At 34.3% G+C, this 25,521-nt stretch overlaps 1 protein-coding gene across 1 annotated transcript; it reads right to left on the reverse strand.

Annotated features, from left to right (window-relative positions):
- Window positions 1-1,242: 1,242 nt before the first annotated feature.
- Window positions 1,243-4,179, reverse strand: LOC127067845 (heat shock protein 83). Its single transcript, XM_051003227.1, has 2 exons — window positions 4,020-4,179; window positions 1,243-3,625 (listed from the first exon to the last, which is right to left on the reverse strand). Exon 2 carries the CDS (start codon window positions 3,623-3,625, stop codon window positions 1,466-1,468), a length of 2,160 nt encoding a protein of 719 aa, XP_050859184.1. The 5' UTR covers window positions 4,020-4,179; the 3' UTR covers window positions 1,243-1,465.
- Between the last annotated feature and the right edge of the window lie 21,342 nt (window positions 4,180-25,521).

Here is a 25,521-nt window from a genome sequence, read left to right on the forward strand (position 1 = left end):
ATTATACGAATTAAAGACAACGATTGAAAAAAATATTCAGAAGTAACAAATCGAAAAGATGTCGTGTTTCGTTAGGACAATACGTGACGTCATGTGTCCTTGTTTAGTTGACAAAAGCTGTTGGTTAGTTTGGTTAGGATTTGTATTGCACTTTTAGATTTTCACTTTCAAGAGAATTACAAAATTCTCTTAATAGCAAAAACTTTAATTTTTTGGTCGACAAAAAATGTATAAAATATTGAATAAATAATAAATAAAAATCAATAATATTGAAGTTTTGGAAAGATGGAGAAAGATGGAACGAACTTTCTAGATAACCCTAAAGTATTGATCGCCAGTCTCACCATTTGAAAATCAATATTTTCAAAAGCCTGATTTATATGTGTTAATATATATAAAATTTCACTTATTAGTTATAACCAATAATGATTCTACTTGTTAAAATCGAATAAAAAGCTGACTAGATAATTGTTAAAATTATTTGTGTGTTTTGTGTTACAACATTGACCAACAATGTGATATTAAAATTTCAATATAAAAAAATTTTGAATTAATATTACTTGTATTCAGGGTGCATTAATAATTATGAAATGTTTCTGACAACTGAGTTATCGTTTAAAAATTATGCTAACTTCATTTTCATAAATTATTTTTATCTAATATTAAATTAATAACTAATGGAGTATATTATAGCGCTGTACATATCTTAAATAATTGTTAAATAATTAAAAGAATTACTATAGTTTAAATAATTGTAAATTAATTAAAATAATTTATTATTAAAATTAATAAGTACGAACTTGGTTATAATATTGATTTGACGAAGTATAACAAAAAAAAGCTGGTTTCATAACCTAACAAAATTCTTTGTTGTTTTCATTTTTATATTAAATTTATTTTCACATTCATTCAGTTCTATTTTTAAACTAATATTCATATTTATAATTTTTGTAGAATCTTAATTATTATCTAAACTGTTCAAAATTAATGTTTTATCTTGAACGAGCACGAATTTCATATTACTTTAATATAAGGTTTAATGTCTTTTACACCAAAAGAAATTAAAACATAAGAGAAAATTTTTAATCTTTACATTATTATCTATTAGTTTTGTAAGGTAAACTCGATTAAAAATATTAGAAACGATATATTTAAATAATTAATAATTTGAAATAAATAAATTTATTTAACTATACTTTTCAACTTTGAAGAAATAATGTAGAGATAAGAAATACACAAAGGTTTATTTCATTGGTAAATTTTATTATTTTTAACTTAACATACATAAGAGAGGAATGATAAATTAAGTGACAAAAGTATGTTACAAAAAAAGATGATGTCTGGTGTAAGTAACCACATAAAACGTGGTATTTGGATCAAAGAGGGATAATAAGATTTCTCTTTGACTCAAGAACAGTCTTTCTATAACTATGACGTATATGTCATACCTGTATATGTTTTATGATTAATCAACTTCTTCCATTCGAGATGCATCTTCTGCTTCATTACTTTCTACTTGAGGGATTACTTCATCTACTATTTTTTGTTCTTCTTGCATTGAATCATCTTCGTCAATACCAAGACCTAACTTAATCATTCTATAAATTCTAGACGCATGCACCTGTGGCTCGTCTAATGTAAAACCAGATGAAAGTAATGCAGTTTCGAATAAAAGTATAACTAAATCTTTTACAGCTTTATCATTTTTGTCAGCTTCAGCTTTTTGACGTAAAGTTTCAATGATGGAATGATCTGGATTAATTTCCAGATGTTTCTTTGCAGCCATATATCCCATGGTTGAAGTATCGCGAAGCGCCTGCGCCTTCATTATTCTTTCCATATTAGCGGTCCAACCATACTGAGATGTAACAATACAGCATGGAGAATCGACCAATCTGTTTGATACCACAACTTTTTCAACTTTATTATCAAGAATGGTCTTCATCACTTTGCATAAGTTTTCAAACTTAGCTTTATCCTCCTCTCGTTTTTTCTTTTCTTCTTCGTCTTCTGGAAGTTCTAGACCTTCCTTAGTAACAGACACTAGCTGTTTTCCATCAAATTCCTTTAATTGTTGGACAACATATTCGTCAATAGGCTCGGTCATATATACTACTTCAAAGCCACGTTTCTTGACACGTTCTACGAAAGAACTATTTGCAACTTGGTCTTTGCTTTCTCCGGTAATAAAGTAGATATGTTTTTGATTCTCTTTCATTCTACCAACATAATCCTTTAGAGAGCAAGCTTCATCTCCAGATGCAGAAGTATGATACCTCAATAAATCTGCCAATTTGCTGCGATTGGTACTGTCTTCATGAATACCTAATTTAATGTTCTTGCTAAACTGTTCATAGAACTTCTTATAAGAATCCTTGTCTTCCGTTAATTCTTCAAAGAGTTCTAGACATTTCTTAACGAGATTCTTTCTAATAACCTTAAGAATTTTATTTTGCTGTAACATCTCACGAGAGATATTCAATGGCAAATCTTCACTATCAACTACGCCCTTAATGAAATTCAGGTACTCAGGGATTAATTCTTCGCAATTATCCATTATAAATACTCTACGTACGTACAACTTGATGTTGTTTTTTCTTTTCTTATTTTCAAATAAGTCAAATGGCATACGGCGAGGAACAAAGAGCAATGCCCTGAATTCCAATTGTCCTTCCACAGAGAAATGTTTGACAGCAAGATGATCTTCCCAATCATTAGTTAGCGACTTATAAAATTCTCCGTATTCCTCCTGTGCAATATCGTCCGCATTACGCGTCCATATTGGTTTAGTCTTGTTTAACTCCTCATCTTCGGAGTATTTTTCTTTTATAGTCTTCTTCTTCTTCTTTTTCTCTTTGTCTTCTTCTTCCTTATCTTCACCTACATCTTCAATCTTTGGTTTCCCTTCTTCGTCTTCTTTCTTTTCTTCCTCAACTTCATCTTCATCTTCGCTCAATTCTTTTTCACGTTCTTTTTGTACAACCAATTTAATTGGATAGCCAATGAATTGAGAATGTTTCTTTACAATTTCCTTGATTTTACTTTCTTTGAGGTACTCTGATTGATCTTCCTTAATATGAAGGATGATCTTTGTACCACGTCCTAAAGGTTCTCCAGTATCACGTCTAACAGTAAATGAGCCTCCAGCACTGGATTCCCATAAGTACTGTTCGTCATCGTTACTCTTAGAGACAACAGTTACCTTATCCGCTACTAAGTAAGCAGAATAAAAACCAACACCAAATTGACCAATCATAGAAATATCAGCACCAGCTTGAAGAGCTTCCATAAACGCCTTAGTACCGGATTTAGCAATCGTACCAAGGTTATTGACTAAATCAGCTTTGGTCATACCAATCCCAGTATCAATAATAGTCAAAGTTCCATCGTTTTCGTTTGGAATGATTTTGATAAATAATTCTTTACCGCTGTCGAGTTTAGACGGATCTGTCAACGATTCATAACGAATTTTATCAAGAGCATCGCTAGAATTTGAAATAAGTTCTCTCAAGAAAATTTCCTTATTCGAATAGAACGTGTTAATGATCAGAGACATAAGCTGTGCAATCTCTGCTTGGAAAGCAAAAGTTTCTAATTCTCCGTCAGTTTCCATTTGTTCCGCCATCTAAAATTAATGAAATAATTATTCACATATTTTAAATAACAAAGAAAATAACATTAATTACATATTCCTACACAGTAAAACATGTGAACGATGTGGAAACTCAAATTTAACTTAATTAATAAAATAACTGAATAATTTCCGTTTATATTGAATGAGAAATAAATTATCTCGTTATATAGAAACGGATTAAAAGAAAAGGGCAAACATTTTTCCTTCAATTTCGAGTAAAATAAAAAACTACGATTTCGCGTTAACAAGCGTTTGGCAAGTCAATTTTTGAATTTCATTGTAATCATGAAAAAGAAGATTGTTGTAAAAAAAAAGGAAAAAAAACAAAGAAACATACAAGGATTACAAATTTTCTCGTTATGTTTAATATAAAAAAATGCAATACCTTGTTAACAAACTTGATAGAAGAAACTTCGAAAAACGATAGCACAGGATCGACTCAAGCGAGCAAAACGAATGGCTGCTCTGCTAAGGATACCGTTTTATATACCCTCGTTGTACTCTGGAATATTCTAGAACATTCTAGAAGATTCGAGAGCTTTCCGTATACCTAACTTCCGGTGAAACATCTATTTTAACAATACACATTTCCGATTCATTTTCTATGCAAGTTCCAATCGATCATTATCTTGCATCGTATGAATAATTATATTACTTGCTTACGATAATACTATCATTTATTATCTCTGTAAAAGGAAAAAAATTCATATAGTTTTCGCTCTATTCGAGCAGTACTTCCGACATTTGTGGGCAGAAAACGATTTTGCTTTTAGAGGACATTGTTGAATTATCATCAAACGTATAAAATTTTATTTCGATATTTTCAATCGTTTTTTTTTATGAAAATAACACTTATTCCATTCGCACATCTATCATCTTTTTTATTATTTTCATACCATTCAAATTTATTGATGCGCGATTGTTATTTTAATAAGGAAAAAACAAAATACAGTTTAGCACGTGGCGCGTCTGCGTTTGTTACAATGGTATAAGATTTTGTTATTATATATATAAAAAGAATATAAGGAATGATTCGTAACTCGCGTATTATACAAACACGTATTGTTTCTATGATTTTTCGAAAAACAATTATCGAGCTTCGAAGAAATAAATTAAATAAATAAACAATAAGATGATTAAGTAAAAATCATATCGAACGAGAATCATCGATTCTTAATAATCGGAATTGTAATTCACGATTATCGATACATTTGAAGTCGCTGACGTAATCAATGACTATTATATTTTCTATTCTACTGGCATTAGGTCATGAACTTATAAAAAGCATGCGGCCTCGGTCGATACATAATTCCAGCAGACATTGGAATGTGGCGTCCCCTATTGATGCGTCATGACTTGCTATTAAAAAAAAAAATTTCTTGTAGGTGTAGTACATGTATTATTTATCGTGACCATAGTTTTACATCTATTAGAAATTACAAATAACGTATGACGCGTATGACGTATTATGTCTCTTTTTAATATCTTTCTATTTAAGATTATTTCTCGTTATAAGTACAAATTATAAAAAGAAGAAAAGAAAAAAATATCCCACGCTTCTAATATTACGAAGTGACAAAAATTAGGGTTATGTACGAAAAATAAAATTCATAATCGAATTCGTAATCGAATTGTTTAATTAGAACGAGAAGTATTATTATCTGAAAAGAGAAATTTTTTCTTAAAAACGAATAAATGCTAACGTTTCGAACATTATTCTAAAAAATTCCATTCCCGCGGATGCTCATATATGTATGTGCGTGAAGGAGGATAATCAGTGAACATACATTCCGAACACCTTTATTGTGGGAAACTAACGTCGTCACGTACCGTGTCGAGTCTATGTATGTATGTTTCCGAAACCTTAAAGACGTTCATCGTCGAAATAAATATCGTGTTCTTGGTAAATACTGGCTACACGTTTCCATGAATCTTTATAAAAGTAACAAAATGGCGGGAAAAATCAAACGACGAAAATAATTTCAAATCAACTCGTCAATGAAATGTATATGAAATAATTATTAAATATACGTATTACACGCGTATACACACACACACACACGAATGATTTTGAAAAATGGAATTCTTCTATCTCTTTTAACGTATTTATGTCACGCATTGACGACACTTAGAACAATAATAATTATAGATGCTTCGACCGTAGGTTCATGTGCGAAGGGAATACAGAAAAGTTCGAAGTAACGATAGAAACGTTTTCTTTTGGTATCCAATTGTTAACTCGGTGTCACTTACCTTTCTTTCTCTCTCTTTCTCTCTCTCTCTCTTTCTTCGTAAAACCTCTTCTTTTCTCATTGTAATACAAATAGCTGAAGTTTTCCAATATCATTCGACTTCCAATGAAATAGGAAAAATTGATGAGAAGAATTGATTTATTTATGTTGGTAATGATATTATACATCGTTAAATGTTTCAATATTATCGTAAGTTACGTTACATTACTTAATTACATCTACCGATTATAATTATTTTATCAAATAAATCTTTCTGTCAATGTTCATTTTAGGTTATGTTATATTACTTATTTATTATAACTATCAATTATTCTATCAAATATAAGTCTTTCGAAATATTTCAATCTTCATTTAGATCATGTTACTTTATTTAATTACAACTATCAATTTTAAAATTATTCCTATCAATTATAGATCTAAAGATTTAGATTAAAGATTATAGATCTAAGATTCTTAAGTACTTTATAACCTCAAAAAAAATAAAAAGATTAAAAAAATAGAAGAAAGAAAACATCGTAATCAGAAATTCTCACAGTCGAATTTCTTCGAACGTTCTGAGAATTTTCGGTTGGAGTGTGGTATCACGGCGATGTTCAGGATGTCAGGTGTAACAACGTTCGCAGTCTCGGTACTTTAATTTCACTGAAGCGTAGAGACACGTAAGGGGGAAGGAAGATCGCTGAAGTTGATATGGCGAGGAGCTTAACTCCGGTAACCTAGCTTTATGATGTCGAACAAAACTCATACAGCTAGATAACCAAAGAAAATGTCCGCGCCAGGATCTTCTCATCCTTTGATGTCATCAGAAAAATACATATATATATATATTTTTTGTTCTTCTTTCTTCCACAAAAATACAATCAAACTAAGCTAACTTTTATATTCTATTTACGTTATAATAATTAATATAAGGGTTTTTCTTTTTTTTTTTTCTTTTCGTTAACTAGACTCGACAATATTTATTTTACGATGGACTAATTTTATTTAATATTTTCGTATCGTTCGTACCGATTTCGATCCGTTCAATTCGATTCGAAATTATTCCCCTAAGTTGCTATTATCGATGACTCGTCGATTTTGCGTCGGGATAAGTGACAGCTTCTCTTCCGCGTTCGTAGGCAAATAAAAAAATATTTTCGTATCGTACTCGAATTCTTTCCTTCGTCCTTCTCTCTTTCTTTCTTTCTGCAACAAAAAAGGAAATAGATAAGAGGGAAATTGTAAATCGTTTTATAACAATTGTTCCTTTGTCATACAGCATGAATTGATTGATATGCATGTCGGGTGTCTGTGAAAAGTGAAACACAGTCGTTGACATTTCAGAGTGAAAGTTAATCCATAGCTTCAAGAGAGAAAGAGAGAGAAAGAGAAAGAGAGAGGGAGAGGGAGAGAGAGAGAGGGTCCAAAGCCGGTATAATCTCATGAACTAGTATTTGAAAATTGTTACACGATATAAATTTTTAGGTTAGCAAAATAATTTTTCGTTGAGAAACAAAGGAAATAAAAAAAAAAAAAAAAGAGAGAAAGAGAAGAGTGATATATTTACTAAAATGCAAATATAAAATTTAGTACGAATTTCACTTTGCAAAATACTGGAAACATTTACTTTAATTAATTAATTAATTAAATAATTAATTAATTATTATTCTAAAAGTCATGTTAAGCAGAATAATAATAAAATGAGTCGAGCAGAATCGTTATTTTGATAGCATATTGTTACGAAACTTGTTAGTGGAAATTAATTAATGAGTGCAATTAGACGATGTAATTATTTCTCTTAGACAGAGCTTATTTCTTTATAAGTATTATCTATGATTCCATGTTAAAATGAATGGATTTAAATTATTGGGAAATGCGTCAGTTTAGATATGGCGCCGTTTGATTGATTCCTGGAACAGAATATGTAATATAGACGTGAGTAACGACAAAATGTATTTTTTCCTAAGATTAATTACTTTATAAAATTAAAAACAAACAAAAAAGAAATATAATAAAAACGAATAAAAAAATAAAAAAAAAAAAAAAAGAAAAGAAAGAAAGAATCAAACAAACATTCGTTAACACAGAGTTACAAATGATTTTACTCACACGTCTAACTCAACGAAGTATAATTATCGATTAATGGTATTTTCGTAACATAGATTAAAAAAATTTCTTCTCTTAGTAGAGTGGGTCGAGTCGATTGTAGACTAGTATAGAAGTTTCGTAAGAACCTCCATTTGGAGAAAGTTATGATCTGGCCATATTGCTCGCGCGTGTCCGGATCTTATTTTATTTTCCAATTCACTCGCTCGCTCGTTTATTCGCTCGCTCTTTCTCTTTCTCTCACATAGACACACATACTTACGCGCGCGCGTATGTACCAGACACACATACACATCAAAAACTTTCTGTTTTCGAAACGAACACACGCCCGATTTTCTAAGATCGTTATAAAAAATTAACAAACGTATAAGAACTCGGTAAGTGGTCATTTAAAATTTAAATTTATCGTATAAGCTAGATCGGTAAGCGACAAAAAGGCCGACTAGACAATTATTTTACAACCATTTCTCGTAACGATTTAGTTACTAATACAAAAAAAAATTACATATATATATATATATGATTTTGTCGGTAATAAACGTAATGTGTTTGTATATATATTAACTATCGACTCTAAAGAATCTTTTTCTTTTTTTTTATTAATTAACATTATAAATAAATAATAATAAAAATTTCATATATATTAAAAAAAAATTTTTTTTTGAAGTAAAAGTGAAGAAGCTTGGAGCGATGAAGAAATGGCGGCTTTGCTCGAACATACACATACACATTGTATCTTTACACGATATGTTTTCCCTTTTTTCTCAAGTACGTGGACACGATGAAGCTCACGAAACGACGTTTTACTCTCTCTCTCTTTCTTTCTTTTATTGACACGCCGGCCATCTTATCCAAACCGTGAAATCGTACGCGTCACGTACCTACGGTAAACACAGGTAAATATCTATCTCTCTCTCTTGCGATAAGTCGACCTTCGATTCGTTCATTTGTCTACCAACGTTGTTATAACTAAGTTTAAGAGTCATTACACACTGTCGACCAGTCGTAACCGATCAAATCGTCAGTAACTACTAAGTTAAGACAGTGTGTATGTGTACATGTATATGTATGTATGTATAAGCTTCCCACACACTTGTTGATTCACATTGACAATTCACAAAAATACTAGTTATGCGTGGATGACTCGCTAGTTGCCTGGTTTTAGGTCTTTCCTCTACGAAAAACCGACGACTTAAAACATTACCATTATCAAGATAAGTCTCCAACTAAAATCCGAAATAGAGGGGAAAAGGAAAGATATAAAAGAAACCTAACCTACAAATTTAATAACAAAATCAATGAATTTAATTTGGAAACGTTAACTTCGTTGATTATAAAATATTGAAATATATGATAGACTTTTAATAATAAAAATCGTTCGAATTTGTCCAAATTTTAGGAACGATCGAAAAGAAATTTTTATAATTACAAAAGAAGAGAAAAAAGAACATAAAATTTGATTCGAAAGAAGATAAAGTCATTTCGATATATATATATATATATATATATATATATTTCTTTTCCTTTTTTTTATTTCAAGACTACTATATCATATTATCGACGTTTATGCAAACACAGCTGCATCATCGTCGTTGAGATAGTACGAAGAAAAATGCTTTCATTTATTGTTATCATCGATTTCGAGATATTATTACCGAATAAGAATGATTATAATTTTCGTTCGAAACGCGGGAAATTTGTATCGTCGAATTGAAATTCGAATCGTTATTTCAATACATGTTGAATACGTACTTTAATATTATTCCGAATGAGATAAGATCGATTAGAACATCGAAAAACATAACGCTGTAAAGAAATTTCAAGGTTCATGCTAAAATATCGTTTAAAATGTCCGAAAGAATATTTTTAGTATTACCAAAGTTTACATTTTTCGTTGTTACGTGCGCTTAACGCGTGACACTTAAAAGTGAATGAAGCAAATAGATACGAAGCAAGCAAGCAAGCAAGCAAGTAAGCAAGCAAGCAAGCCAAGCTAAGCATCTCATTTCAACATTCTTACACGTAACGTAAATACTTTGAATCTCGGCGCATGTATCAAACGTACTGGTTAGAGAAAGAAAAAAAAAAAAAGAAAAAAAAATTATTTTACTAGCTGACTAAATTTTATACAAAAGACTATCAGTATATATATATATATATATAGAAATAAAGCAAGCTAGATAGAAGAAACCGTCGTTACGTTAATACGGACACACTTGATGGATCATATACAAAGAATTTATGATCTTTAAAAAGAAAGAGAAAAGTCCCTAAAAAAATTTATGGAGCTTCGTAAACGATCTTGAAATATAAAATCACACCAAGTACGTGCTGATTTGGTAAACATCTAACTAATCGTTCGACTTCATTGTTCAAGGTCAAGTTTCGAATAATGCTAAAACGTAGACAGTAAATGTCTCGTTTTTCTTCTCTTTATATATATATATATTTTTTTTTCTTAACGTATTCAACTAATTTCTTAGGCAAAAATTTCGTGGCAAGTTTCTGTGTCAGGAACGCATCGTGGATTCGCTCGCCCTACCGTGAACCCGTAAACTATAAAGCTGAAACGCATTCACCGGCAGAACGGAGATCGTACGTGATATTAACAGGGTCGAAGCGGAGAAATAAATGAGCGTGTATGTATGGATGTCGAGTATGTAGTAGCCAGGACCGTAGCGAAACGGTTGGCTTTGTCCATCCTGTTTGAGTGAGGTTCCTCCTTACTTTCATGAGAAAACGGAATAAGATATTACGAATAGTTAGGTATATGTATATATAGCTGTACGTATACGTATGCATATATGTATATGTATACATATATATATCATTCCCTAAGCGTGTGAATTTTTCATGTACATACATAAACAAATAAATTGCAACGTAGGTAGATTCATTGATTAGCGTTATGAACGAATAAACTTATACATAATACGAACGTGACTCGAAATATATTCTTAAGCTATATAACCGACTCGCAAATTAGTCGTGGATTAGAACTCGACGATGACTAATAGTCATCTGAGAAAATTCTAACCGTTCGAGTTTTTTATCGAACTTTTTTTTTTCCTTTCTTTCTTTTTTTCCTTTTCTTTTTTCTTTCTGCGAAATTTTCTACGCACGCCATTTTGAAATTTTTCTTGTACGATCATCGAGAAAATAAAAAAAATATTAAAGTAATTAACGACGAAATTCTTAAGATTTAAGAAAAATCGAATATAACGAAGGAAGAAAATGAAAAAGAAGAAAAAAAAAAAGGCTTCAAGATCAAACCGAGAGTGCGAACGTTGTGCCGAGTCGGCAAGAACAGCATGGAATCAATGTCGAGATAACGAGAATACTATATTTCATCGTTCTTGGTACAGAATTCTCATTTAAACCAGCTAATGAAATCATCGCTCGAAAACTTAACCTAAAAGTTAAAGAAAAAACAAAAAAAAAAAAACCAAGGATAAGGAGTAGTTCAAAGTTAAAGATATATATCGGTAAAGATATAAAACAAGCGACTAATTTAATCTCTTACCACGCGAGAAATCGTCGAATCGCATCTTTTATCTCGTGGAAAAATGTTAACGGAAATTTCTAATCTCGATCGATAACGATAACCATTCGATCTGATATTTCGTCGATGTTGAAATTTTCGTACTTTTTCTTCTTCTTTCTTTCCTATCTTTTTTGAAGATTTAATTAGTTATCGATAATAATATTAAAATATTGAAATATATTAAAAGAAATATATTAAATAACAAATATATTAAAGAAATTAAAGAAGAAACAATTTATAATGTGACGTTAAGTTATCATTGAAGAAAAAAAAAAAAGAAGAAGGAAAGAGAGAAGAACAGGGATTACGAAGAAAAGAGAGAAAAAAAAAAAGAGAGAAAAAAAATGGTAAAAGCAAGTTTTCCTTTCGTGTGGATGATACCACAACCTTGTGTTTCGTCTTGATCAAAGACCTCGAGAACGTTCCAAGAATATTTTTCTTTTCCTTACAAAATGAATATTTATAATTTAGAATAAATCAAAAATTGTCTTCCCAGTTAAAAATTCTTTTCGTCGACTTTCCGTCGACATTACGTCAAATTAGATGACAGATCGATTTGTTCGTTCGAAAGATCATTGACAACTTATAATATGAAAGAAGAACAAAAAAAAAAGAGAGAGAGAGAGAGAGAGAAAAGAAGAAAAAAGGAAAAATAAAAATATCTCAACTTACATATGTAGATAGGAAGATTAAGGACGAGCGAAGAAATTCTGCATGAGATGTTTCGATCGGTTATGAGATCTTCGATGATCCATACCATTTTCGATAGAGATAAATCGTTAAAGTCCTTTAACCAGGCTTCTTTCTTCCTTTTCAGGCAAAGGCACAGAAAATGAGAGAATTTTCGTGGAGTAGAATGTGAAGGAAGAAGGAAGAAGGAAAATGAAAGAAGAGATGAGAAAAGAAGAGAAAAGAAGAGAAAAGAAGAGAAGAGAAAAGAAGAGAAGAGAAGAGAAAAGAAGAGAAGAGAAGAGAAGAGAAGAGAAAAGAAGAGAAGAGAGAGAGAAGAAAAGAGAAGAGAAGAGAAGAGAAGAAGAGTTTACACCTGGCGCGGTACGAGATGAGATCACTACCGCACTCACTGATCAACTGGCCCCGCGCCCCACGTCCGGGGCCGCACGCACCTTTCACGGACCTCCCCTCCCTCCATTCTCGCGAAGACCCCCACCAATCGACAGGTTTCTTCCCTACTCTGGACGATCGTCGGTGTCGGACCGACGACGGTGATTGGTTCGTTCAAATCTCGACGGCGCGTGACGTCATCGAAACCGTCGACCGTTCTACCACGAGAAAAAAGTTTCTTTCTCTCTCTCTCCTTCCTTCTATCCCTCTTTCTCACTCGTTTTCTCTGTGTTCTCCGGAGAAGCGTGTGCAGGCGCGCAAACTACGTCTCGTACCTGTCCTTCCACTACCTACGTCTCTTCTCTCCTCGCTGCGATCGTCCCTCTTTTTCTCGCCACGCCGTGAATTCGGTTTCGCTCGTTGCCCGTTTTGCGGATTCTTCTTTGTCGCTTTGTTCTTCTTTTTATCCCCCTTTTTTGTTTTTTTGTCTTCTTAATCTTTTCTCTTTCCCTCTCTCTCTCTCTCTCTCTCTTTTCTTTTTTTCCCATAACCTCTTTAATAATAAATCGTATCACTTCTTTCTATTCGCCAAATACGAACGATTATTATAGAGAAGAACATTTTCGATATTTCATCGTTATATTCGTTCTCGTTAATAAATCGTATCGATGGATTTTTCATAGAAAACAAAGACGTTTCTTCTTCTTTTTCTTTTTTTTTGTTTTTTTTCCTATCTCTCTTTCTCTCTATATATTTCTTTCTCTTTCTTTCTCAAGTTGGCGCGAGTTGGCACTATTGTTGGTTCGTGAATCTTCGTACTTTCTCGCGTAAGCTCGCGCGCGTTGCTCCTCCGTTTCTCGTACACCCTCCCCCGTCACTTCTTTTACCTTCTCTCGTTGGATCCTCCTTCCTCTATATACAACGTACGTATCTACGTATGTACCTACACATATACATCACACACATGCACATACACATATGCGCGCGCGTTTACACATAAGTAGTCGTGGTTCTACCGGTCGCCGGCCGACAGGATTGCCCGCAAGAGGTTCGCCGACGCCGACACGAAGCGAGAGCGGCCACCACCACCACCACCACCACCACCACCACCACCACCATCACCGCCGCCACCACCGCCGCCGCCGCCACCGCCGCCACCACCGCCGCCGCCAGGTATACCGGGGAGACACAAAAAGGAAAAAAAGGACGCATTCCAACGACTATAGTCGGTCCATAACGATTCCCATACGTTGAGCGAACAACCAATGACCCCTCTTCTACCGATCTCTCGCGCCTGCTCCCCTCTTCTCTTCTCTGTCTCTTTCTCTCTGTCTTTCTCACTCTTTCTTCTTTGCAACCTATACTCTTGTATATACGTCTCGTACGTACATATAGGTATATGTATATATACTATAGCATTATATATATTTATACTATACTATATATCTATATATGTGTATATATATCCCATATATATATATATATGTATATATATATATAGGGTGATCGAGGTGAAGGCTCGGCCTCGTAGCTATATACCTACGTAGACACTGTGTCCTCTTATTTTTCGAAGAAAATCGCCGACGTCACGACGACGAGAAGGGTACGGCCTTCTTCTTTTACTTCTTCCTCTTTTTCTATACTCCAAGAGAAAGAGAAAGAGAAGTCCCTTTTATCGCTGTTACCCCCTCAGCTCGAATATTTCTCTTGGAAAGAGAAACGTGCTGTTGCTGCACCTTGCGTATCGAAGGACCAGTAGGATTCTTCCAGAGAATTCGATGTTCCCTTTTACATCAAGAGATTGCCAGGAGAATGAAAGATGGAAAATCTTCAAGTCTTTCTCGTCTGCTTTCGTTAATCCTCGTGATCCTGCTCGTAAATCTTCGAGATTCGCCGATGAGGAGTTGCGAGTTTAACGAGCTTGCCTTTTACTCTTTCTTTCTCTCTCGCGCACACACACACTCTCTCTCTTTCTCTCTTTCTCTTTCTCTTTCTCTCTGATTTCTTCGATCGGACGATCCCTATTATTTCTTCTTGGGAACCCCAACGTATCTTGCTTGAAAAAGAGAAAGAGAGAGAGAGAGAGAGAGAGGGAGAGAGATATCGCGATTCGTGGAATCAAAGTTCCAAATGTTAAATTGTCTTTTCTTAAATTTGTGAACATGAGATCGTTTACATATGTACGTTGTATTACTCTAGTATGCATACCGTTCTCGTTGAACGATACTTCAACCCGGATGCACATCGAGCCAACCGCAGAAAAATTGCGACACGCGACTCGCTAGCCTCATGCTTGTTAATTGCCAAAGAATGCTCATGCTCTTTGATGTCGGTGAATCATTAAGTTGTCTTGGCCTTTCTCGATACGCCTTTGATCTCTTTTTAATTAATTTGATTAATTTGATTTATTAGAATTTTTATTAAATATTAATAGTATATAATGCGTTATGTACGTAGGAAGAAAAAAGGAAAGTTAAGAGAGTTTGAAAGAAAAGATCAATTCGCTATCGATGTGAGAAACATTACGAAAGAGTAATTTTACGAGAGCAATAAAATCGGCGAGTAAAATGACGCCTACCTAGCCGCGTAAAATCGGTTACGAAGCCGCCAGTCGACTTCGTTCGAAAGGGAATCCTGGGAAGTTCCTTGAAAGGTAGACGTGTCATCCATTTCCAGCATGTGGGAAAGAAAATACGTGCATCGTTGGACGATGCATAAGCATCATTTCTTACATGGGTCGAGCCTGTGATTCGATGAAAGTGCAATTTTGCCACGAAAAAATTTGTATATGATGAAAAGCAGATTTCCATGGTTCGTCAGGTGTGGTCATTAATTCTCTGGGATTCATTATGACTCAAATATCACAATTTTCTCGTCAAATCATCTAAAAAGTTTTTTTTTTTTTGCAATCAGTTGTCTCTTCTTTCTGAATTTTCAAAGAACAAAAATTAATTATACCGAAGTACATCGATATTTAAACTTTCTCAAATGTAGATTTTCATAGATCATCAGAAGTAATTATTAATTCTGATCGAATCATTATGATTCAAAGATTACGATTTCTTCGTGAAGTCATCATAAAAAAACTCTCTTACTATCAGCTATCTTCTCTTTCAACAAAATTTCCAAATAAAATAATACCAACGATTCGATCGTGAATCTCCAACGATCGTCATCTTCAGTCGCCATTACAAATTCGAATGCACGCGGCATTCGTCTTTCCTTCTATTTATCCAATCCATTCTCAGTCCAAGTAAGGCCCAGCCTGAGAATTCCGAGATACATACATACGCCAACGGACTCTGTGCAAATTTCGTCCAAGCAACGTCTTGCTCGATCGTGCCTTATTCGTGGAATGTTATTTTAACGTTAAGGGAGTCTACGTGACGCTTACGTGAATGAAATTTCGCATGCGTATCGGTTCGGCTCGTGTGTGCCAGGACCTCGAAGGTCGAACTCGACATCGTTTTCATGACTCACGCGAGAAGTCCGTAAGCGAGAATAAGCGCGAATTTTCATTTTTATTTTATTTTTTCTTTTCCTTTTTTATTTTATCTCCTTTCCTCTCACTACATTTCTTCGTCTATATAAAACGTATCATACTTTTCTTTTTTTATCGAATTAAAATATAATCATTACCTTCATTATTTTTATCCGTATTGAAAAATTTAGCAGAATAAAAAATTATCAGAAATATCTTAGAATTTCTATCAGAAGATCTTAAATATTTCTTTTTTTTTTTCTTTTTTTTTCAAAGAAGGATAAGGAAAAAGATGGACGAGCTATTACGAAGAAAAGTCATCGTCCCATTATTCAAAATGTTAAACGAGTTTCCTTATCGTCATCTAAGAGGAAACGTAGGATTATCTATGAAGGAAAAATCTGTGTATATTCATCGCTCGAATTCGAAGGTAGTCCTACGAAGGGTACAGTTATATCCTCTCTTTCTCGTAGTTCACCTGCCACTATCCAGGTACAAAGCTAAATCCCTGTGTCTGGCGTCACGAGTTGACGCCCTTCGACTTCCGCCGGATGTGCGTCGTCCTTGCTGTTACACCATTTTTCTTCGTTTTCCTTCTACACACCTGACTTTACATTATTTTAAGTATCTTTCTCTCTCTCTCTTTCATTCATTCATTTTTTGGAATAAATGAAATTCAAAGTATTACGTGCATAGTTAGATACCTGTATATACACACACACACACACACACACACATATATATGAGATTTTTTAGGTTAGGTACTGGAATTATTTCATTCAAACAATTTCCTATTTTCTTACTTACTTCTTTTGTTATTTGTTAACTGAAAAACAGTTAATTCTCGAAACTTTAAATGCCGTTTCGTAAAATCCAATCTCCTGATTCTTATTCGTTCCAACGACGCGGAAGAACGTGCCGAGATTTACGCAGTAGAAACGCGTAGTCCAGAAGAAAGTGATTCGAATAGAAGTAGCGATGTTAATCGATTACTCTTACGTTTTCTTACGTTGCACATATATTAAAAAGAAAGCATAAGATATTAAATAAATATTATAACTATAAAGACATGTGTCTCTTGTTAACGCGTAAACAAACAAACAAACAAACAATAAAAAAAGAGAAAGAAGACGTCATATCCTAACCTACAAATTCATTCTTCAATTCGTTTTAATCTTAAACAAATCTCATCTCGTTTTCGAAACACGGATATATCCTCTTGCAAACGAGAAAAAAGTTTACGGTCGTATCATCTTCGAAGGAAATCCCGATAAGTCCGTGATTCGTGATTTAACGTCATTCTTCGGAACTAGACGGGGATAAAAAGTTGTCGGGACGAGGAGGAGAGTTCCAAAATGAATTTAGAAATCAAGTTTTGATGATGCATCCAAGCTAGCGGTGTTTATTTAAGAAGATGAAGAAATGAAGGAAAAAGAAAAAGAAAGAGAAAAAGAGGGAAAAGAAAAAGAAAAAAAAAAGAGAGAAGAAGAAGAAAAAGGAAAGCGAAAGGAAAACGTTAAATAGACATATTCGATTGGAAGGAATACCACATGAACGGCTTTCCTGTCGACGGTTGCCATGGCCGTTACCAACGAGAGGACTATAGAAATCGCTTCGCACCTGCCTGTTCTGTTAAAAAGAAAAATCCATCGGGAACCCCCGTGAGCGTTGAGATCCGAAGTAAGTTTATGGATGTCTCGTCCCTTATTCGTAAAGGTCCTGCCACAGGTTTAGGTTTCTAGGGAGAGACTACTTATAGGATTGCGTTTATCCGTTTCTTTTGCCCATGCATCAAAATTTATTAAAAAATTTTCGAGCGTAAAAAACGCAAGTAGGTTCTAAATAATCTTTCAGCATTATACATAGAATCTATTTTTTTTTCTCTAACATATATCTCGTAGTATATTTTTCAGATATATAATAAAATGATAGAAATTATTGAATATATTATACCAGTTAACGATCACATAGAGATGATTGTTAATTACAATTATTTCGGTATATTATATCTTCTTTATTTATTTCTGATAAGTATAGGATTTTCTACAGGACAAAGTAAATTATAAATAATCTCGCAAGATGATATTTCATCACTGATATATTTCAGGTAAAATTTCGATCCTTCAAAAATCTCGAGCACTTCTTATATCCTGAATCTTTTCACGATAATCTCATGCTTTCTTCGGCACGAACTTTCGAAATCATCTAACGTCGATATAATAGAACATAATCACAATCTTATATAACTTATACATGGATATACGTATAGGTTCGATCAGTGGCGCCAGATTGGGATATCGAAAATTCTGATTTCACGCTGTATAATTTTTTTCTGAATAGCCGACAAAGAAATTCGAGTTTGGAACTCTCCATTTCCACGTGACTAGAAATTTGAAAGTCTAATAACTTGGAATAAGAACGACTCTATCATCTTCAAGAGATAAAGAAATAAGAGGTAATAAAGTTATAAAAGATATCAACTGAGAATGGTATTGGTGTAAAAACTGTTAAAAAAGAAAAAAAAGAAAAGAAAAATTATGAAGTGGGGAGAGTAGCGGAAAAAAGTTGACAATAAGCAATTTAGATTTTATTGAACGATCAATTTCCTTCTAGTTCGCGGCTCGCGAATTCATGGAGAATCGTGGCGCCGCCATGCCATAGTAATGGCGGTCGAGGATGTTGCATGGATGAGAGGCCGACATTGCGGTTGCGGCGATTCGAGTATCGAAGTCTCCACGAGCCGTAGGTAGGTAGGTACGTACCGAAAAGACGAAGAAATCTCGTAATCCAAATGACCACCGGCGAAAGCTGCGAGGTACGATCTCATCGTAGTTTATAAACCGTGACTACGTCGCACGGCGTACTTAATCGTAGACTATAATCATTTCCGGTTTGATGACTATAATAATACGATGCGTGTGTTTAGTAAGTATTCTTATATATAATACATTTATATATATATATATATATATATATATATATATATATATACCATGTGTATAGATATATATATGTATGACTTAAAATGGAGAAAAATGATATCGAACTTTTCCGTTGTCCATAAGATAGAAAAAAGAGAGAAAGAGACTTTCTCTTCGAGTCTTCGTTGCTCGTATCAGAGACTCGTTCGAGATCTCACAGCTCCTTCCCAGCATCCGCATAGATTCAGAAGCCAAGCTATAAGTCGAGAGATAGAGAGAAAGAAAGAAATAAAGAAAGAGAGAGAATATATACGATATTCGTTGGTTGAAGATTCTCAAAGTCGACGAGTGTATACTCGTATAAGCGAGAGACAGAGAGAAAGAGAGAAAGAGAGAGAAAGAAAGAGAATGAGAGAGAGAGAGAGAGAAAGAGAGAGAGAGAGAAAGAGAGAGAGAGAAAGAGAAGGAGAACATCAAGATGATGTCATCGGTCTCTTGGCGTACTCTCGCCTACGCTTTTCTCTCTACCAGTTTGCGAGGTTGAACACAGCACGCGTGCTCTTTCTCGAAGGTACTCTACACGAATGGCCAGCCTCCTTTCTCCCCCTCTCACCCTCTCCTTTCTCCCTCTTTCTCTCTCTCTCTCTCTCTATCTCTCTCTACCTCTCTTACTTCTCTCCGCATCGAGATCCTTCTATACTTCTTCCAACATAAGGACGAGCCAAACGATATAGCGTACTCGCGACGACTCGAGGACACGCTCGATGCTGCCTCGAGGTACTCTAAGTTCTCTCGGTATATACCGGTTATGCAGATCTAGAGCCTGCTCTGGACCTCCTCCTTGCCGATCCAAGAGAGAAAGAGAGAAAGATAGAGAACATAACTTCCTTCTTCATCTCCTCCATCTTACTTTACCTCCCCTTCTTCTTCTTCTTCTTCTTCTTCTTCTTCTTCTCCATCTTCTTTTTCTTTTTTCTCTTTTTATTCTTCATTCTCTTCTTGGCCTTCTTCTCCTTCTTCTTCTTCTTCTTCTTCTTCTTCTTCTTCTTCCGTTTTCTTATACGCCTTCCATGTCTCTGCTTCTGTAGCTCCCTCGACGATATCCCTTCTACGTTTTTCTCCAAGAACGGTAACCGGTATTCGCTTTAGTTTTACGTACCATCTTCCGGTGCGTATCTACGTCCACCTTCGTTCGTAGCTACCACCTCATGATTCCCCTTCGTTCTTCTTTTCGTTGTCGTATAAAAATATAAATGTAGCCGTTAAAACGGTTAGAGAGATGATTGGCAGAGTTATTTGCAGTCGGCTTAACTTTTTCACAAGAAGACCAATCTCTTTTTCTCTCAATCTTTCTTTTTCCTGTTAACTCGACATAGAAAATTGAGTTTAAACCTTTAATTAAGTTGCAAATTAAGCTGCATTTTTATATCGTTGTAATTAAGATATAATACAAATATAGTTTCTTTTCTTTTTCGTTTTTATACTTGCGTAAACATTTTTTATATACAAAATAAAAGAAGATTAAGAGAGACTGATTTTGTATTTGAAAGGAGGTATCGATTAAAACACCGCCATCTACCGTCACTCGAAAGCGGTCCCCGATGTCTCGTTAAATCAGCCCGACTGTCCCATTCTTCTTACTGCCCTCCGGTAGATTTCAGTTTGTCTCGGTAAAGGGACCGTAATTGGACGGAACAATTAAAAAAAAAATGAAAAAGAAGAGAAGAACGAAGAAATGCAACAACGTTTCGTATCAGCGTCGGCCATCTTCGATAATTAATCCTCGCGCTTGTAACTTGCCTAAGCGCTTATTACGAATCTTGAATGGTGTTGGGCGTACTGGACAAATGATTTGCTAATTAAGACGATTCAGAACTTTGACGCAATGAGACAAGGAATGTATTATCTTCCTTTTTCTTTTTCTTTTTTTTTTTTGTATGATGGAATATTAGATCTATCGACAATTTTGTTTAAGTTTATCGAAGAAAGCTTTTTTTATTTAAAAATAATGTAATGATCCGTGGATTTTAAAGTTTCAATTAATACGGAAAGAAGTTCGTGATAAAAATGACATTATTCGTTAAATGTTAATAAACAGTGTAAAAATGTATTATTATACGTTTATCGGGAAAAGATTATCTGTTTTATTGAAAGAAAAACAGTTAATTTTCTTTGGTTGATAATAACATTTCGAATATTCTAAAGCTTTCATTAAGATAGGAAGACAATATTAGTGGAGATTACATTGTTAATTAAATATTAATAAACAATAAAAAAAAGTATTATTCTCTTTTAGTGAAAAAACAAATACAACTTTTCGATAGATCTAATATTTGATCGGCCACGTGATGCATTCCAGCAGGAATTTTCAACATTTCATATCTACATAAATAAAACAATAAAATAGCATTTATTAGGACGATAAATAACTGCGGAATTTCCAACAAAAAAATACTAGTATGATTTTTATTTAAATATAAAATACTAAAAATTCAGCATTCATTTATTGACCAAACCGATATATACTGGGAATTTAATTAGCGAGTGAATTCATTGGTCGGAGTCGTACATGTTAAAAAGAAAAAGAAAAAAAGAACAGAAAAAAGATCAGAAAAAAAAGAGAAAATTCCCTCGGCGGCAACCAATCAGAGAGTTTTTTCACGTTGCCAATTCTAATATATCTAAATCCTTGTATTTCGTTTCGATGCGAAAGCGTACGAATACACACCTAAATGGAAGGACAAATCCTCACCGAAAACGTGGAAATCGCGTAATATTCCGTGGACAACCCGGCGCCTTTCGAATGCACGGAACGTTCGTGGAATAAATTTAGGTGGTACTCGAGCAGAAAGCTGATTTACCAGGTACGACCAGTTGCGAAACTGCTTTGAGTACCGCCATAGTTTCAGAGGCCTTTTCCAGAAAGGCCGGCTCTCGCGATCGGTCGATCGCGTTCCGTCAGTTCGTCTTAATCATGAAAACTAAAACGAAAAGAATAATAACTCGATAGCAAGTTATGTTTGCTAGTGACTCGTGGAACTTGGAATATTTCTTTTTTTTTTCATTTCTTTTTTAATTCTCTTTTTCAAAAGAAGAGAGAAAGAAGAATGTACATAAACGAATTGAATGAACATTTACCGCAGTGTTTTATATTACTCATCGCGATTTATCCATTAAAAATATGTTTTTACATTTAGTACGCGTATAAGGTATAGTTAAAATACTAGCAAAATTACATAGTAACGTTCATTACGTTGTATTGACAGACACAATTAACAAATACACGTGTGTGGGCTAAAACGATTACCACATACTGTGAGTATATAATAAAAACAATTTTTATTTTGTAACAAAATAAATAATAATTATCATCGAAATATATCTTCGTAGTTCGGAGAATATCGAATTAGCTCTGTAACTTAATGAACAAAAAAAATGTTTACTTTATTACATAATAATATACACATACGAAAAACTTCTCTTCTAATCACCGAGCCCCATATCTATCTATGTAATTTGAATAATACTGAATTAGCTTTATATTTATACGTATGTATTGACCCCGTAGGCTTGATAGGAAGGTGTGAAACGACTCGGTGAATTTTGAGTACCAATCAAAGATACGTACAATATCCACGCGCCGAAGCCACGATATTCTCGGATGAGAAAAGAACTTTGCCTAAGGCATGCATAATCGCGTGCATCGATCTTGTAAGGTATATTACGGAATCCAGCGTGCAAGGTAAAACTTGCTTCTTGCCGATGATCGTTACACCTAACCTATCTCTACGAGTATTCTCTCCTTTACCCTCCCCCCACCCTATCTATTTCTTTCTCTCTTTCTCTCTCTTCACCCCAACTGCATTACGTTCTATTTAAAACTTACGAGAGAGTATACAACCGTGAATGGAAAGAACGTGTACGTACGAATCTAATGGCACTTTATTTCGTCGATGTACCTTAATACTGGAATCTTCAGGTTGCTCCTAAGTATTTTATAATGCACCAAGAAAGACTATGCTTACACGTTAAGCCACTTTGTTCGATACGATCCTACCTATCTATGTACGTATGTACACGTTACGTACATACGTACCGTATGAACAACGATCACGGTTTACATAGAATTCGAACAGTTTACAAAGTTAGGAAGAAAACTTCGATCGTATTCCAAGTTTTTCTTTCCTTTTTCTTTTTGTATTAATAGGAATAGGATTGTTCGTTTAATGATTGGAATCAAAAAATTGGAAAATACCAATACCGATTACTGAATTGTTCTGACAATGATCTTAATAAGATAGGGAACTAGATTTAGCCATAAGTGTTCAGGTAGATTTTAGAATAGCACGTTAAAAACTGTGCCCTCGTGGATTACGAATACCGTGGCGTAGATGTCCGAGATAGCAAAGGAATATTCGAGCAACCCCAATGGGGTCCATTAGGGAGCCAAAAGCGGTTGGGCCAGTCGTGTATCTGCATCTTCTTCTGTCCACCATTGAACCCTCTCTCTCTCTCTCTCTTTCTCTCTCTTGCTTTCTTTTCCTCTCCCTTCCTCGATCATCTTTCTCTCTTTCTCTCGGTCTTTTTCTTCTCTCCTTTTTCCACTCTTTCTCGATGGGTCCACGGGAGAGGAAGACGGGGGATGGTCGGCCGGTCAAGCCACATTCCGTTGGCCAACCGACTCCTTGGAACCCTTCCTCCCCCTCTTTGGTAGACGGTTCTCTCTGTATAAACGTTCTCGCCTCCTTATGAACCACCAGGATATGTGGCCGCAAGAGTGCCAATATTATTTCGACTATGTGCAACCTTGCCAATGCAATCGGTAATTCAAAAATCAAGTAGGCGTAATAAGACAGGTCTTCGATGATAGTAAAAGAAAGCAATGAAACAATCCAGCCAAAGGTTACAGACAGATCAAGACAATTTTCCTAACCTTATATGTTTCTTTCTCTCTCTCTCTCTCTATATATATATATGTGTGTGTGTGTGTGTGTGTGTATATATGTTCTTCTAAACAAACGATCGAGAAAATTATTCTATAGCTCGCTTTCTGTGATATTTTTATTTATTTATTAGTTTCTTTTTTATTTTTTATTTTAATGTTCTGAACAAACGATCAAGAAAATTATACTAACCTATCTTTCTCGCATATTTTCTTCCAAGAGAGATGATCAAGGAAATTGTTCTAACCTCTCTTTCTCTAATATGTTTTTTTTTCTCTCAAGATGGACGATCAAGAAAATTATCCTAACCTTTCTTTCTCGGTTGTTTTTACGAGATGGATAATCAAGAAAATTGTCCTAACCTCTCTTTCTTTAATATGTTTTTTTTTTTTTTTCAGGAGAGATGATCAAGAGAATTGTCTCAACCTTTCTCAACCTTGAATATGCTTTTTTAAATATACGTAGATAAATAATCAAGAAAATTTTCCTAACTTCTCTGTTGTGAATTTCTTTTTCCTTTTTCTTTTTTTTGACAAACGACCAAGAAAATTATTGTAATCTCTCTTTCTATAATATATACTTTCGAGAAATATGATCAATGAAAAGGTTCTAACTTGTTTTTTTCTAATATTTCTTTCCCAAGATGAAATGACGAAGAAAATAATTCTAACGTCTCATTCTTAAATATCTATTTTTTTTTTCTTAAGAGAGAAGAAAAGGAGAGGAAGAAAGAGGAAGAGAGAAATAGAAGATCACAAAAAATTTTTCTAACCTCACCTATCTCGATTATCTTTTTGTCAAAGTAAAAGTAAAATATATTTACGGTCCGTTAGTCTTAAATGACATCGCGAGAGGGATAAGCTTAATTTATTTCAAACAATACGACTCTCACGATCGGCGTCACGCACGAAGTATATCCGTTTTTGGACGTTAGATTAAATCGAAGATCGGCAGGTTAACGTAATCCGATAGGGTTATAAAGAGTCTTTCTCTCTCTTACTTACTCTCTGTCTGCATTTTAGATCGACCGATAAAAGAGCTGCTTAGTTCAAAGTGGTATAACTGTAAAGCGAGTCCGGTGAAATCGAGCTACGGCCTCGTTCGTTCCATCGAATTTGTACGTCATTGTAAATGGTTCTTTTCGCGCATGCGTACTTATATACATACATAGATATATATGCATATATATATACAACACACACACATATATATACGTATATATATGATAGACTAATGTTCTCTCCTTACTCCTACGATTTGCATAGAAACGAGAGAGAATTTTTGTCGTTCCTATATCTGACCCGGATCTTTATTAACGCGAACATTCTCTGATGTAGTCTATTCAAGATCACGAGCCAAGGCTCGTATAGATCGCGCGAGTGATCAAATCGCTTCGATAATTTCGAAGCAGCGCGATCAGTCTTCTCTACGTTCAAACTAATAAATAATACATCCGGCGCCGGTATGATTTATCGAAGAATTCGCCTCCAACGTTTCCTCGAGCCTCAAGTGTGCTGATGTACTCGCGTTAAATCCGAATACCGGCTTTCTGCGAATACACTCTCTTAACACGCACGCACTCACGCACGTGTGTGGATA

The sequence above is a fragment of the Vespula vulgaris genome, chromosome 11 (assembly GCF_905475345.1).
Source record: "Vespula vulgaris chromosome 11, iyVesVulg1.1, whole genome shotgun sequence".
Taxonomy (NCBI): domain Eukaryota; kingdom Metazoa; phylum Arthropoda; class Insecta; order Hymenoptera; family Vespidae; genus Vespula; species Vespula vulgaris.